The 15430-nt window shown below is 43.9% G+C and overlaps 1 protein-coding gene across 1 annotated transcript in view; it reads right to left on the bottom strand.

Moving 5' to 3' along the window:
- il11ra (interleukin 11 receptor, alpha) overlaps positions 1 to 15430 on the bottom strand; it is a 129184-nt gene that overhangs the window by 13337 nt on the left and 100417 nt on the right. Inside the window, exons 7-9 of the mRNA XM_042327940.1 lie at positions 13639 to 13804; positions 12003 to 12147; positions 2173 to 2262 (exon numbers count right to left, since the gene is read on the bottom strand). Coding sequence (XP_042183874.1) covers positions 2173 to 2262; positions 12003 to 12147; positions 13639 to 13804 — 401 coding nt within the window. The remainder of the gene's footprint in view (positions 1 to 2172; positions 2263 to 12002; positions 12148 to 13638; positions 13805 to 15430) is intronic.

The raw sequence follows: 15430 nt of genomic DNA, 5'->3' as shown, positions 1-15430 counted from the left end.
GACTGGTGTATATAGAGACTGGTGTATATAGAGACTGGTGTATATATAGAGACTGATATATAGAGACTGGTGTATATATAGAGACTGAAGTAATGTATGTGTATCCTGTTAGCTAGATGAGTTGAAAGGTGTCTCTTCATTCAGTTTTAACTTCCCTCTGGAGGGAAACACACGTAATGTCAAATAGAGCGTTCACACAAACATGAATGTTACTGAGAGAGCTACACACATCAGACACCCACACACATCAGACACCCACACACATCAGACACCCACACACATCAGACACCCACACATCAGACACCCACACACATCAGACACCCACACATCAGACACCCACACACATCAGACACCCACACATCAGACACCCACACACATCAGACACCCACACATCAGACACCCACACATCAGACACCCACACATCAGACACCCACACACATCAGACACCCACACACATCAGACACCCACACATCAGACACCCACACACATCAGACACCCACACATCAGACACCCACACATCAGACACCCACACACATCAGACACCCACACACATCAGACACCCACACACATCAGACACCAACACACATCAGACACCAACACATCAGACACCCACACACATCAGACACCCACACACATCAGACACCCACACATCAGACACCCACACATATCAGACACCCACACACATCAGACACCCACACATCAGACACCCACACACATCAGACACCCACACACATCAGACACCCACACACTTATCAGACACCCACACACTTATCAGACACCCACACACATCAGACACACACACACATCAGACACACACACACCCACACCCACACATCAGACACCCATATGTGGACTGTGGAAGTTGAACCTTTTATTTTCATAGTTGTGTTTTGTTCTGTTCAATGTTTGTGTGATGAAATAAAATAAAACAACTGTATTTCCACAAGATGGAGGACATCTGGCAACAGCAGATAAAAAAACATCTGGCAGGACAGCAGATAAAAAAACATCTGGCAGGACAGCAGATAAAAAAACATCTGGCAGGACAGCAGATAAAAAAACATCTGGCAGGACAGCAGATAAAAAAAAGAAAAAAGAAAAAAAAAGAGATCTGATACTAAATATTTAATAATAGCTCTTTCAGCTCTCTCTCTCTCTCTCTCTCTCTCTCTCTCTCTCTCCCCCTCCCTCTCTTTTCTCTCTCCCTCCCTCTCTTTTCCTTCCTTCCCTCCCTCCCTCCCTCCCTCCCTCCCTCCCTCCCTCCCTCCCTCCCTACTCAGCACTCTCTGCCATTGAAAACAGAAAGAGAATCCAGCAGGTAGAAAGAGGAGCAACGACGTACATCAAGATCAGGGTGTGTCCTGTCCAGGGGGTGTCCTGTACATCACGCTGCTCTGGTTCAGACTAGGCTAACTGACTAGTGTCCTGTCCATCACGCTGCTCTGGTTCAGACTAGGCTAACTGACTAGTGTCCTGTCCAGGGGTTGTCCTGTACATCACACTGCTCTGGTTCAGACTAGGCTAACTGACTAGTGTCCTGTCCAGGGGGTGTCCTGTACATCACACTGCTCTGGTTCAGACTAGGCTAACTGACTAGTGTCCTGTCCAGGGGGTGTCCTGTACATCAAGCTGCCCTGGCTCAGACAAGACAACAGGAGATAGACTAGTGTCCTGCTACAGAAACAGGAGAGAGACTCCTGCTCTATGTGATGTTCTGGCTCAGACAAGTCTTACTGCTACAGAAACAGGAGAGAGACTCCTGCTCTATGTGATGTTCTGGCTCAGACAAGTCTTACTGCTACAGAAACAGGAGAGAGACTCCTGCTCTATGTGATGTTCTGGCTCAGACAAGTCTTACTGCTACAGAAACAGGAGAGAGACTCCTGCTCTATGTGATGTTCTGGCTCAGACAAGTCTTACTGCTACAGAAACAGGAGAGAGACTCCTGCTCTATGTGATGTTCTGGCTCAGACAAGACTTACTGCTACAGAAACAGGAGAGAGACTCCTGCTCTATGTGATGATCTGGCTCAGACAAGTCTTACTGCTACAGAAACAGGAGAGAGACTCCTGCTCTATGTGATGTTCTGGCTCAGACAAGTCTTACTGCTACAGAAACAGGAGAGAGACTCCTGCTCTATGTGATGTTCTGGCTCAGACAAGGCATACTTACTCTCTGACTTGGTGTTGGCTGTAGAGGCGTCTGCGTCCGTGTCGTTGTAGTCGACAGGGAATGTTTCTTCAGTAGGCTCGGCAGTACTACCTGTAGGATTTACAAAGACTAGACCTGTTAACAACACCTCAGACCAAGTAACTGTAGTGAGAAAGTAGAGTCTATTCAACCGCTGTGCTGGGTTTAATAAAGGTCCAGTTGTAGACAATGTCTAAAGTAAAGGAAATCACCATGCAGCCCAGCAAACCAACACTGGTTCTGTGATAGTTCCCAGAACATTCGTTATGTTGAGGCAAATGTTCTCATAACACAAAAAACTGATGATGATACAATGTTTATATAAAATATTCATTCATGTTGCAAGAATGTTCTCAGAACACATTTAGTCTGTTCTTATAAGGTTCTCAGAACACATTTAGTCTGTTCTTATAAGGTTCTCAGAACACATTTAGTCTGTTCTTATAAGGTTCTCAGAACACATTTAGTCTGTTCTTATAAGGTTCTCAGAACACATTTAGTCTGTTCTTATAAGGTTCTCAGAATGTTTCATTACGTTGTGTTTACAGTTTGTAGGGAACATTGTGGTGACATCACAGAAGATGAACTGTCCAGTTGTGTGGATGATTATACAATCTTTATTTTAGGGTGCAACAAACATTCACCTGATGTTACAAGAACGTTCCCAGAACACATGTTTTACGTTCTTTAGATATTCCTAAAACATTTATTGGCAGCTTCATTAAATAGTACCCGCAAAACATTGGTCTCAACGTCACCAGTGAAGAGGTGACTCCGGGATGCTGGCCTTCGAGGCAGATTTACAAAGAAAAAGCCATATCTCAGACTGGCCAATAAAAATAAAATATTAAGTTGGGCAAAAGAACACAGACAATGGACAGAGGAACTCTGCCTAGAAAGCCAGCTTCCCAGAGTCGCCTTTTCACTGTTGACGTTGAGACTGGTGTTTTGTGGGTACTATTTAATGACGCTGCCAGTTGAGGACTTGTGAGGCGTCTGTTTCTCAAACTAGACACTCTAATGTACTTGTCCTCTTGCCTAGGCAGTTTGAGCAGTTCTGTGAAGGTAGTACACAACATTGTACGAGATCTTCAGTTTCTTGGCAATTTCTCGCATGGAATAGCCTTCATTTCTCAGAACAAGAATAGACTGACGAGTTTCAGGAGAAATGTATTTATTTCTGGCCATTTTGAGCCTGTAATCGAACCCACAAATGCTGATGCTCCAGATACTCAACTAGTCTAAAGGCCAGTTTTATTGCTTCTTTATTCAGTGCAACAGTTTTCAGCTGAGCTAACATACAATGGGGAGAACAAGTATTTGATACACTGCTGATTGTGCAGGTTTTCCTACTTACAAAGCATGTGTTTTGAGTATTTGATACATCAGAAAAGCAGAACTTAATATTTGGCACAGAAACCTTTGTTTGCAATTACAGAGATCATACATTTCCTGTAGTTCTTGACCAGGTTTGCACACACTGCAGCAGGGATTTTGGCCCACTCCTCCATACAGACCTTCTCCAGATCCTTCACGTTTTGGGGCTGTCGCTGGGCAATACAGACATTCAGCTCCCTCCAAAGATTTTCTATTGGGTTCAGGTCTGGAGACTGGCTAGGCGACTCCAGGACCTTGAGATGCTTCTTACGGATCCACTCCTTAGTTGCCCTGGCTGTCTGTTTCGGGTCGTTGTCATGCTAGAAGATCCAGCCATGACCCATCTTCAATGCTCTTACTGAGGGAAGGAGGTTGTTGGCCAAGATCTCGCGATACATGGCCCCATCCATCCTCCCCTCAATACGGTGCAGTCATCCTGTCCCCTTTACAGAAAAGCATCCCCAAAGAATGATATTTCCACCTCCATGCTTCACGGTTGGGATGGTGTTCTTGGGGTTGTACTCATCCTTCTTCTTCTTCCAAACACGGCGAGTGGAGTTTAGACCAAAAAGCTCTATTTTTGTCTCATCAGACCACATGACCTTCTCCCATTCCTCCTCTGGATCCTCCAGATGGTCATTGGCAAACTTCAGACGGGCCTGGACATGCGCTGGCTTGAGCAGGGGGACCTTGCGTGCGCTGCAGGATTTCAATCCATGACGACGTAGTGTGTTACTAATGGTTTTCTTTGAGACTGTGGTCCCAGCTCTCTTCAGGTCATTGACCAGATCCTGCCGTGTAGTTCTGGGCTGATCCCTCACCTTCCTCATGATCATTGATGCCCCACGAGGTGAGATCTTGCATGGAGCCCCAGACTGAGGGTGATTGACCGTCATCTTGAACTTATTCCATTTTCTAATAATTGCGCCAACAGTTGTTGCCTTCTCACCAAGCTGCTTGCCTATTGTCCTGTAGCCCATCCCAGCCTTGTGCAGGTCAACAATTGTATCCCTGATGTCCTTACACAGCCCTCTGGTCTTGGCCATTGTGGAGAGGTTGGAGTCTGTTTGATTGAGTGTGTGGACAGGTGTATTTTATACAGGTAACGAGTTCAAACAGGTGCAGTTAATACAGGTAATGAGTGGAGAACAGGAGGGCTGTGAGAGCCGGAATTCTTACTGGTTGGTAGGTGATCAAATACTTATGTCATGCAATAAAATGCAAATTAATTACTTAAAAATCATACAATGTGATTTTCTGGATGTTTGTTTTAGATTCCGTCTCTCACAGTTGAAGTGTACCTATGATAAAAATTACAGACCTCTACATGCTTTGTAAGTAGGAAAACCTGCAACATCGAGTGTATCAAATACTGGTCTCCCCACTGTAATTGCAAAAGGGTTTTCTAATGATTAATTATCCTTTTAAAATGATAAACTTGGATTAGCTAACACAACGTGCCATTGGAACACAGGAGTGATGGTTGCTGATAATGGGCCTCTGTACTCCTATGTAGATATTCCATAATAAAATCTGCCTTTTCCAGCTACAATAGTCATTTACAACATGAACAATGTCTACATTGTATTTCGTTATTTTAATGGACAAAAACAAGGACATGTCTAACTGACTCCAAACGTTTGAATGGTAGTGTATCTGTGAGTTGTATTGAGTTCAGAGAGGCCTCACATATCTGCCAGTTGCGATTTACAGATACAGTGGGGCAAAAAAGTATTTAGTCAGCCACCAATTGTGCAAGTTCTCCCACTTAAAAAGATGAGAGAGGCCTGTAATTTTCATCATAGGTACACTTCAACTATGACAGACAAAATGAGAAAAAAAATCCAGAAAATCACATTGTAGGATTTTTAATGAATTTATTTGCAAATGATGTTGGAAAATAAGTATTTGGTCACCTACAAACAAGCAAGATTACCAACTACTCTTCCTGGGGTCATGAAACATGACATAAGACACAGAACATTATTAGTCCAGGACTGAAATACATTTAAAATGTCACACATAGTCTACATATCAGTGTCATGTCCACAACGATGGAGCAGCAGACCAGGCAATGTTGAGAGGAGGACACTATACCTTCATTCATTAACAGGTAATAAGGAGATGGAATCTATTACTTGGCATTGGTGATATTTCCATGTTGGGATAGTTGTTCACTTAATTGTTATCACTAGTTCCTCTACAATGTAAACAAACATCTGGTGCTTGGTGGAATGTCAAGTGATGCAGCAGACAGCTGCCTTTGGATTGGGACACAGCCAAAGTCATCTGGATAGCCCTCCCTGGCAAGGGGGGAGCCACTGGGCAGCAGTACGCTATGTACCCTGGACTGGACAGGCAGAAAAATAGGAGAATAATGTGTTCAATTACAAATGTCTCCATGAATATCTCAAAACAATATGATCACTAACTAGGTTTCCATCCAATTGGCGACAGATTTTCATGTGAATATTAAAGAATGTGCATAAAGAACATATGACTTGTTGCAGATACAAATCAGCGGCATACTACATGTACTTTTTAGCTGAAACCCTAGACTCACTCCAATTCACATTCCACCCAAACAGATCACGCAATCTCAATCACACTTTCCCACCTGGACAAAAGGAACACCTTTGTGAGAATGCTGTTCATTGACTACAGCTCAGACTTCAACACCATAGTGACCTCAAAGCTCATTGCTAAGCTAAGGACCCTGGGACTAAACACCTCTCTCTGCAAATGGATCCCGGGCTTCCTGACGGGCCGCCCCCAGGTGGTAAGGGTAGGGACCAACACATCTGCCACGCTGATCCTCAACACTGGTGCTCCCCAGGGGAGCGTGCTCAGTCCCCTCCTGTACTCCCTGTTCACCCACGACTGCATGGCCAAGCACAACTCCCACACCATCATTAAGTTTGCTGACAACACAACGGTGGTAGGCCTGATCACCGGTGACGATGAGTTAGCATATACAGTGCCTTGCGAAAGTATTCGGCCCCCTTGAACTTTGCAACCTTTTGCCACATTTCAGGCTTCAAACATAAAGATATAAAACTGTATTTTTTTTGTGAAGAATCAACAACAAGTGGGACACAATCATGAAGTGGAACGACATTTATTGGATATTTCAAACTTTTTTAACAAATCAAAAACTGAAAAATTGGGCGTGCAAAATTATTCAGCCCCTTTACATTCAGTGCAGCAAACTCTCTCCAGAAGTTCAGTGAGGATCTCTGAATGATCCAATGTTGACGTAAATGACTAATGATGATAAATACAATCCACCTGTGTGTAATCAAGTCTCCGTATAAATGCACCTGCACTGTGATAGTCTCAGAGGTCCGTTAAAAGCGCAGAGAGCATCATGAAGAACAAGGAACACACCAGGCAGGTCCGAGATACTGTTGTGAAGAAGTTTATAGCCGGATTTGGATACAAAAAGATTTCCCAAGCTTTAAACATCCCAAGGAGCACTGTGCAAGCGATAATATTGAAATGGAAGGAGTATCAGACCACTGCAAATCTACCAAGACCTGGCCGTCCCTCTAAACTTTCAGCTCATACAAGGAGAAGACTAATCAGAGATGCAGCCAAGAGGCCCATGATCACTCTGGATGAACTGCAGAGATCTACAGTTGAGGTGGGAGGCTCTGTCCATAGGACAACAATCAGTCGTATATTGCACAAATCTGGCCTTTATGGAAGAGTGGCAGAAGAAAGCCATTTCTTAAAGATATCCATAAAAAGTGTCGTTTAAAGTTTGCCACAAGCCACCTGGGAGACACACCAAACATGTGGAAGAAGGTGCTCTGGTCAGATGAAACCAAAATTGAACTTTTTGGCAACAATGCAAAATGTTATGTTTGGCGTAAAAGCAACACAGTTCATCACCCTGAACACACCATACCCACTGTCAAACATGGTGGTGGCAGCATCATGGTTTGGGCCTGCTTTTCTTCAGCAGGGACAGGGAAGATGGTTAAAATTGATGGGAAGATGGATGGAGCCAAATACAGGACCATTCTGGAAGAAAACCTGATGGAGTCTGCAAAAGACCTGAGACTGGGACAGAGATTTGTCTTCCAACAAGACAATGATCCAAAACATAAAGCAAAATCTACAATGGAATGGTTCAAAAATAAACATATCCAGGTGTTAGAATGGCCAAGTCAAAGTCCAGACCTGAATCCAATCGAGAATCTGTGGAAAGAACTGAAAACTGCTGTTCACAAATTCTCTCCATCCAACCTCACTGAGCTCGAGCTGTTTTGCAAGGAGGAATGGGAAAAAATGTCAGTCTCTCGATGTGCAAAACTGATAGAGACATACCCCAAGCGACTTACAGCTGTAATCGCAGCAAAAGGTGGCGCTACAAAGTATTAACTTAAGGGGGCTGAATAATTTTGCACGCCCAATTTTTCAGTTTTTGATTTGTTAAAAAAGTTTGAAATATCCAATAAATGTCGTTCCACTTCATGATTGTGTCCCACTTGTTGTTGATTCTTCACAAAATAATACAGTTTTATATCTTTATGTTTGAAGCCTGAAATGTGGCAAAAGGTCGCAAAGTTCAAGGGGGCCGAATACTTTCGCAAGGCACTGTAGGGAGGAGGTCAGAGACCTGGCCAGGTGGTGCCAGGACAACACACTCCTCCATGGCCTGCATACTCACCAGACATGTCACCCATTGAGCATGTATGGGATACTCTGGATCGACGTGTACGACAGCGTGTTCCAGTTCCCACCAATATCCAGCAACTTCGCACAGCCATTGAAGAGGAGTGGGACGACATTCCACAGACCACAATCAACAGCCTGTTAAACTCTACATGAAGGAGATGTGTCGTGTTGCATGAGGCAAATGGTGGTCACACCAGATCAAATCAAATGATTTGAAATCATGTTTTTTTTAGTATTCTAATGTTATGTAAGACTTTCATAAAGACAACTAATGATTATTCTTCCGATATCATATGTGAAATGTTTTTATTAGACTGCTAGAATGTCATTGGCTGGAAGTGTACAAGTGTACAACGTTTTTCACTAGGCCTTTGTAAAACTATACAAAACATATCCTTGAACATACCTAAACAAACAAACTATTGTTGTTATATTTTAAATGGATATATATTTCCACAAAATATTCTTCATTTATGCACTATTTATCAAGCATTGGTGATTATGTTTGCACACCTTGTGGGTTGATATGCATCTGATGCGTATACTAAAGGGGATACCCTGTAATGTTCTCTACGTTCTTCTACAGGCTGAAAGGCCAGGAGGTTCTAGTGTTAAACAACTTAGACCAGCTGTTCTGTCAACAATATTACAACATCAAAGGACTGTTTTGTGCACCCTGATACATGACAGCACAACCGGACAGTTGTACTGTTCTGGGAACCTATCTCTTGTCGTATTCCCACAATGTTCCCACATCCGAAATACATGTTTTAGGAACTTTTAAAGAACATCACTGTTCTAAGAACGTTCTTCTAACATCATGTTAATGGTTTTTTTTCGCCCTAAAATAAAGATTGTATAATCATCCACACAACTGGACAGTTCCTCTTCTGTGATGTCACCACAATGTTCCCTACAAACTGTAAACACAACGTAATGAAACATTCTGAGAACCTTATAAGAACAGACTAAATGTGTTCTGAGAACCTTTAAAGAACAGACTAAATGTGTTCTGAGAACCTTTAAAGAACAGACTAAATGTGTTCTGAGAACCTTTAAAGAACAGACTAAATGTGTTCTGAGAACCTTTAAAGAACAGACTAAATGTGTTCTGAGAACCTTATAAGAACAGACTAAATGTGTTCTGAGAACCTTTAAAGAACAGACTAAATGTGTTCTGAGAACCTTATAAGAACAGACTAAATGTGTTCTGAGAACCTTTAAAGAACAGACTAAATGTGTTCTGAGAACCTTTAAAGAACAGACTAAATGTGTTCTGAGAACCTTTAAAGAACAGACTAAATGTGTTCTGAGAACCTTTAAAGAACAGACTAAATGTGTTCTGAGAACCTTATAAGAACAGACTAAATGTGTTCTGAGAACCTTTAAAGAACAGACTAAATGTGTTCTGAGAACCTTATAAGAACAGACTAAATGTGTTCTGAGAACCTTATAAGAACAGACTAAATGTGTTCTGAGAACCTTATAAGAACAGACTAAATGTGTTCTGAGAACCTTTAAAGAACAGACTAAATGTGTTCTGAGAACCTTATAAGAACAGACTAAATGTGTTCTGAGAACCTTATAAGAACAGACTAAATGTGTTCTGAGAACCTTATAAGAACAGACTAAATGTGTTCTGAGATCCTTATAAGAACAGACTAAATGTGTTCTGAGAACCTTATAAGAACAGACTAAATGTGTTCTGAGATCCTTATAAGAACAGACTAAATGTGTTCTGAGAACCTTATAAGAACAGACTAAATGTGTTCTGAGAACCTTTAAAGAACAGACTAAATGTGTTCTGAGAACCTTTAAAGAACAGACTAAATGTGTTCTGAGAACCTTATAAGAACAGACTAAATGTGTTCTGAGAACCTTTAAAGAACAGACTAAATGTGTTCTGAGAACCTTTAAAGAACAGACTAAATGTGTTCTGAGAACCTTATAAGAACAGACTAAATGTGTTCTGAGAACCTTATAAGAACAGACTAAATGTGTTCTGAGAACAATATAAGAACAGACTAAATGTGTTCTGGGAACGTTCTTGCAACATTAGGTGAATGTTTTATATAAACATTGTATCATCTTCAGCACGACTGGACAGTTTTTATGTTATAAGAACATTTTCTGCAACCTAACGAATGTTCTGGGAACTATCATAGAAACATTTTAGGTTTGCTGGGAACATTTTGGTGAATATTAGGAAAACATTCCAAGGATATTTAATTTAAAACATGAATAAAAACATATATATATTTTTATATATATATATATATATATATATATATGTGATCAAAAACATTATTTTAATGTTTTTTTGGGATGTTATCATTCTACTGTTAGATAAAACCCAAACTAGCGCTAATTGGGAATCTTAGCCAATGTTCTGGGAATGTTCCAGGTTTTCTGGGTCCTTTAAGTCCTTACTGAAGACTTATCTCTTCAGTGGGTCATATGATTGAGTGTAGTCTGGCCCAGGAGTGGGAAGGTGAACGGAAAGGCTCTGGAGCAACGAACCGCCCTTGCTGTCTCTGCCTGGCCGGTTCCCCTCTTCCCACTGGGATTCTCTGCCTCTAACCCTATTACAGGGGCTGAGTCACTGGCTTACTGGGGCTCTCTCATGCCGTCCCTGGAAGGGGTGCGTCACCTGAGTGGGTTGATTCACTGATGTGGTCATCCTGTCTGGGTTGGCGCCCCCCCTTGGGTTGTGCCATGGCGGAGATCTTTGTGGGCTATACTCAGCCTTGTCTCAGGATGGTAAGTTGGTGGTTGAAGATATCACTCTAGTGGTGTGGGGGCTGTGCTTTGGCAAAGTTGGTGGGGTTATATCCTTCCTGTTTGGCCCTGTCTGGGGGTGTCCTCGGATGGGGCCACAGTGTCTCCTGACCCCTCCTGTCTCAGCCTCCAGTATTTATGCTGCAGTAGTTAATGTGTCGGGGGGCTAGGGTCAGTTTGTTATATCTGGAGTACCTCTCCTGTCCTATTCGGTGTCCTGTGTGAATCTAAGTGTGTGTTCTCTAATTCTCTCTTTCTCTCTCTCTCTCTCGGAGGACCTGAGCCCTAGGACCATGCCCCAGGACTACCTGACATGATGACTCCTTGCTGTCCCCAGTCCACCTGGCCGTGCTGCTGCTCCAGTTTCAACTGTTCTGCCTTATTATTATTCGACCATGCTGGTCATTTATGAACATTTGAACATCTTGGCCATGTTCTGTTATAATCTCCACCCGGCACAGCCAGAAGAGGACTGGCCACCCCACATATGCTCTCTCTAATTCTCTCTTTCTTTCTCTCTCTCAGAGGACCTGAGCCCTAGGACCATGCCCCAGGACTACCTGACATGATGACTCCTTGCTGTCCCCAGTCCACCTGACCGTGCTGCTGCTCCAGTTTCAACTCTTCTGCCTTATCATTATACGACCATGCTGGTCATTTATGAACATTTGAACATCTTGGCCATGTTCTGTTATAATCTCCACCCGGCACAGCCAGAAGAGGACTGGCCACCCCACATAGCCTGGTTCCTCTCTAGGTTTCTTCCTAGGTTTTGGCCTTTCTAGGGAGTTTTTCCTAGCCACCATGCTTCTACACCTGCATTGCTTGCTGTTTGGGGTTTTAGGCTGGGTTTCTGTACAGCACTTTGAGATATCAGCTGATGTACGAAGGGCTATATAAATACATTTGATTTGATTTGATTTGTGTACAATATAGGGAATAGGGTTCCATTTGGGACACAAGGGTATTCTCACCAATCCATGGACAAGCCTGCAATAGGGGGCTCCAGTCACTCCACTGGCTGTCTGGGTTGATGTCGTCCTGGGCTCTCACCTGCAGCTGGTGGGCGTGGCCTGCTAGGGCATCAGTTATCAGCAGGGGGCTGGACTTAGACTCCACCTGGAGGGGGAACAGAAGGAGTGGAGAGAGCAGAGAGGGAAAGAGATATAGGGGGAGGGGGTGAGATATAGATATAAGGGGAGGGGAGGGAGAAAGAGGGGAGAGAAAGGGGAGGGGAGGGGAGAGATAGAGATATAGAGGGAGAGAAAGATTTTTTTTATTTCACCTTTATTTAACCAGGTAGGCTAGTTGAGAACAAGTTCTCATTTACAACTGCGACCTGGCCAAGATAAAGCAAAGCAGTTCGACACATACAACACAGAGTTACACATGGAATAAACATACAGTCAATAATTCAGTAGAATAAAAGAAAACAAAAAGTATATATACAGTGTGTACAAATGAGGTAGGATAAGAGAGATAAGGCAATAAATAGGCCATGGTGGTGATGTAATTACAATATAGCATTTAAACACTGGAATGGTAGATGTGCAGAAGATGAATGTGCAAGTAGAGATACTGGGGTGCAAATGAGCAAGACAAATAAATAAATACAGTATGAGGATGAGGTAGTTGGTTGGGCTGTTTACAGATGTGCTATGTACAGGTGCAGTGATCTGTGAGCTGCTCGGACAGCTGATGCTTAAAGTTAGTGAGGGAGATATGAGTCTCCAGCTTCAGAGATTTTTGCAGTTCGTTCCAGTCATTGGCAGCAGAGAACTGGAAGGAGAGGCGGCCAATTAGGAATTGGCTTTGGGGGTGACTAGAGAGATATACCTGCTGGAGCGCGTGCTACGGGTGGGTGTTGCTAGGGTGACAAGTGAGCTGAGATAAGGCGGGGCTTTACCTAGCAGAGACTTGTAGATGACCTGGAGCCAGTGGGTTTGGCGACGAATATGAAGCGAGGGCCAGCCAACGAGAGTGTACAGGTCGCAGTGGTGGGTTGTATATGGGGCTTTGGTGACAAACGGATGGCACTGTGATAGCCTGCATCCAATTTGTTGAGTAGTGTGCTGGAGGCAATTTTATAGATGACATCGCCGAAGTCGAGGATCGGTAGGAAAGTCAGTTTTACGAGGGTATGTTTGGCAACGTGAGTGAAGGAGGCTTTGTTGCGAAATAGGAAGCCGATTCTAGATTTAATTTTGGATAGGAGATGTTTAATATGAGTCTGGGAGGAGAGTTTACAGTCTAACCAGACACCTAGGTATTTGTAGTTGTCCACGTATTCTAAGTCAGAGCCGTCCAGAGTAGTGATGCTGGATGGGCAGGCAGGTGCGGGCAGTGATTGGTTGAAGAGCATGCACTTAGTTTTACTTGCATTTAAGAGCAGTTGGAGGCCACGGAAGGAGAGTTGTATGACATTGAAGCTCGTCTGGAGGGTTGTTAAACACAGTGTCCAAAGAAGGGCCAGAAGTCTACAGAATGGTGTCGTCTGCTTAGAGGTGGATCAGAGACTCACCAGATAGGGGGAGGGGGGAGATAGAGATGTAGGGGGAGGGAGAGCGAGGGGAGAGATGGAGAGACAGTGTGATGACTAGAGGAACTAACGTTAGACCAGATGCTGGATCCTACAGGACGGTAGCGGAGCTGGAAGTGGAGGGGGAATGGCACAGCGTCGTGGAGCCAGGAGGCAGGGTTCGTCCAGTACACCTGGAGCCTCATGGGATATCCTACCATCCCCACTGCTGTTACTGCCTCTGGGGGTCTGGCTGTACTGTAGACACAGAGAGAGAGGGGGTGGGGGGGGTGAGGAACCATGCAACCAACACTGGTACACACAGAGAAGCACGCACACACTGGTACACACACTGGTACACACACTGATACACATACACACTGGCAAACACACTGGCACACACACACACACACACACACACACACTGGCACACACACACACTGATACACACACTGGCACACACACACAGGCACACACACACACTGGTACACACACTGATACACACACTGGTACACACACACACTGATACACACACACACTGAGACACACACACACTGACACACACACACACACACACACACACACACACACACACACACACACACAGGTACACACACTGATACACACACTGGCACACATACACACTGATACACACACACACTGATACACACACACACTGATACACACACACACTGATACACACACACACTGGCACGCACACACTGATACACACACACAAGCTGGTACACACACACTGACACACACACTGGTACACACACTGATACACATACACACTGATACACACACACACAGATACACATACACACTGATGCACACACACACTGGCACACACACACTGGCACACACACACACACACACTGATACACACACACACTGGCACGCACACCCCGATACACACACACAAGCTGGTACACACACACTGATACACACACACACATCCTGGTACACACACTGATACACACACTGGCACGCACACCCCGATACACACACACAAGCTGGTACACACACACTGATACACACACACACATCCTGGTACACACACTGATACACACACACTGGCACACACACACACACACACACACACACTGATACACACACACACACACTGGCACACACACTGATACACACACACACACACACAAGCTGGTACACACACTGATACACACACACACACTGGTACACACAAACTGGTACACACACTGGCACACACACACACACTAGTGCACACACACACTGGTACACACACACACACTGGCACACACACACACACTGGCACACACACACATTGATACACACACACTGATACACACACACACTGATACACACACACACTGATACACACACACACTGATACACACACACACTGATACACACACACACACTGATACACACACACTGATACACACACACACTGATACACACACACACTGATACACACACACACTGATACACACACACACACTGATACACACACACACACTGGTACACACACACACTGATACACACACACTGATACACACACACACTGATACACACACACACTGATACACACACACACTGATACACACACACACACTGATACACACACACACTGATACACACACACACACTGATACACACACACACACTGATACACACACACACTGATACACACACACACTGATACACACACACACTGATACACACACACACTGGCACACACACACATTGATACACACACACACACTGATACACACACACACTGATACACACACACACTGATACACACACACACTGATACACACACACACTGATACACACACACACTGGCACACACACACATTGATACACACACACACTGATACACACACACACTGATACACT

The sequence above is a fragment of the Oncorhynchus tshawytscha genome, linkage group LG09 (genome assembly GCF_018296145.1).
Source record: "Oncorhynchus tshawytscha isolate Ot180627B linkage group LG09, Otsh_v2.0, whole genome shotgun sequence".
Taxonomy (NCBI): Eukaryota; Metazoa; Chordata; class Actinopteri; order Salmoniformes; family Salmonidae; genus Oncorhynchus; species Oncorhynchus tshawytscha.
This window is presented reverse-complemented; position numbering and strand designations above follow the sequence as displayed.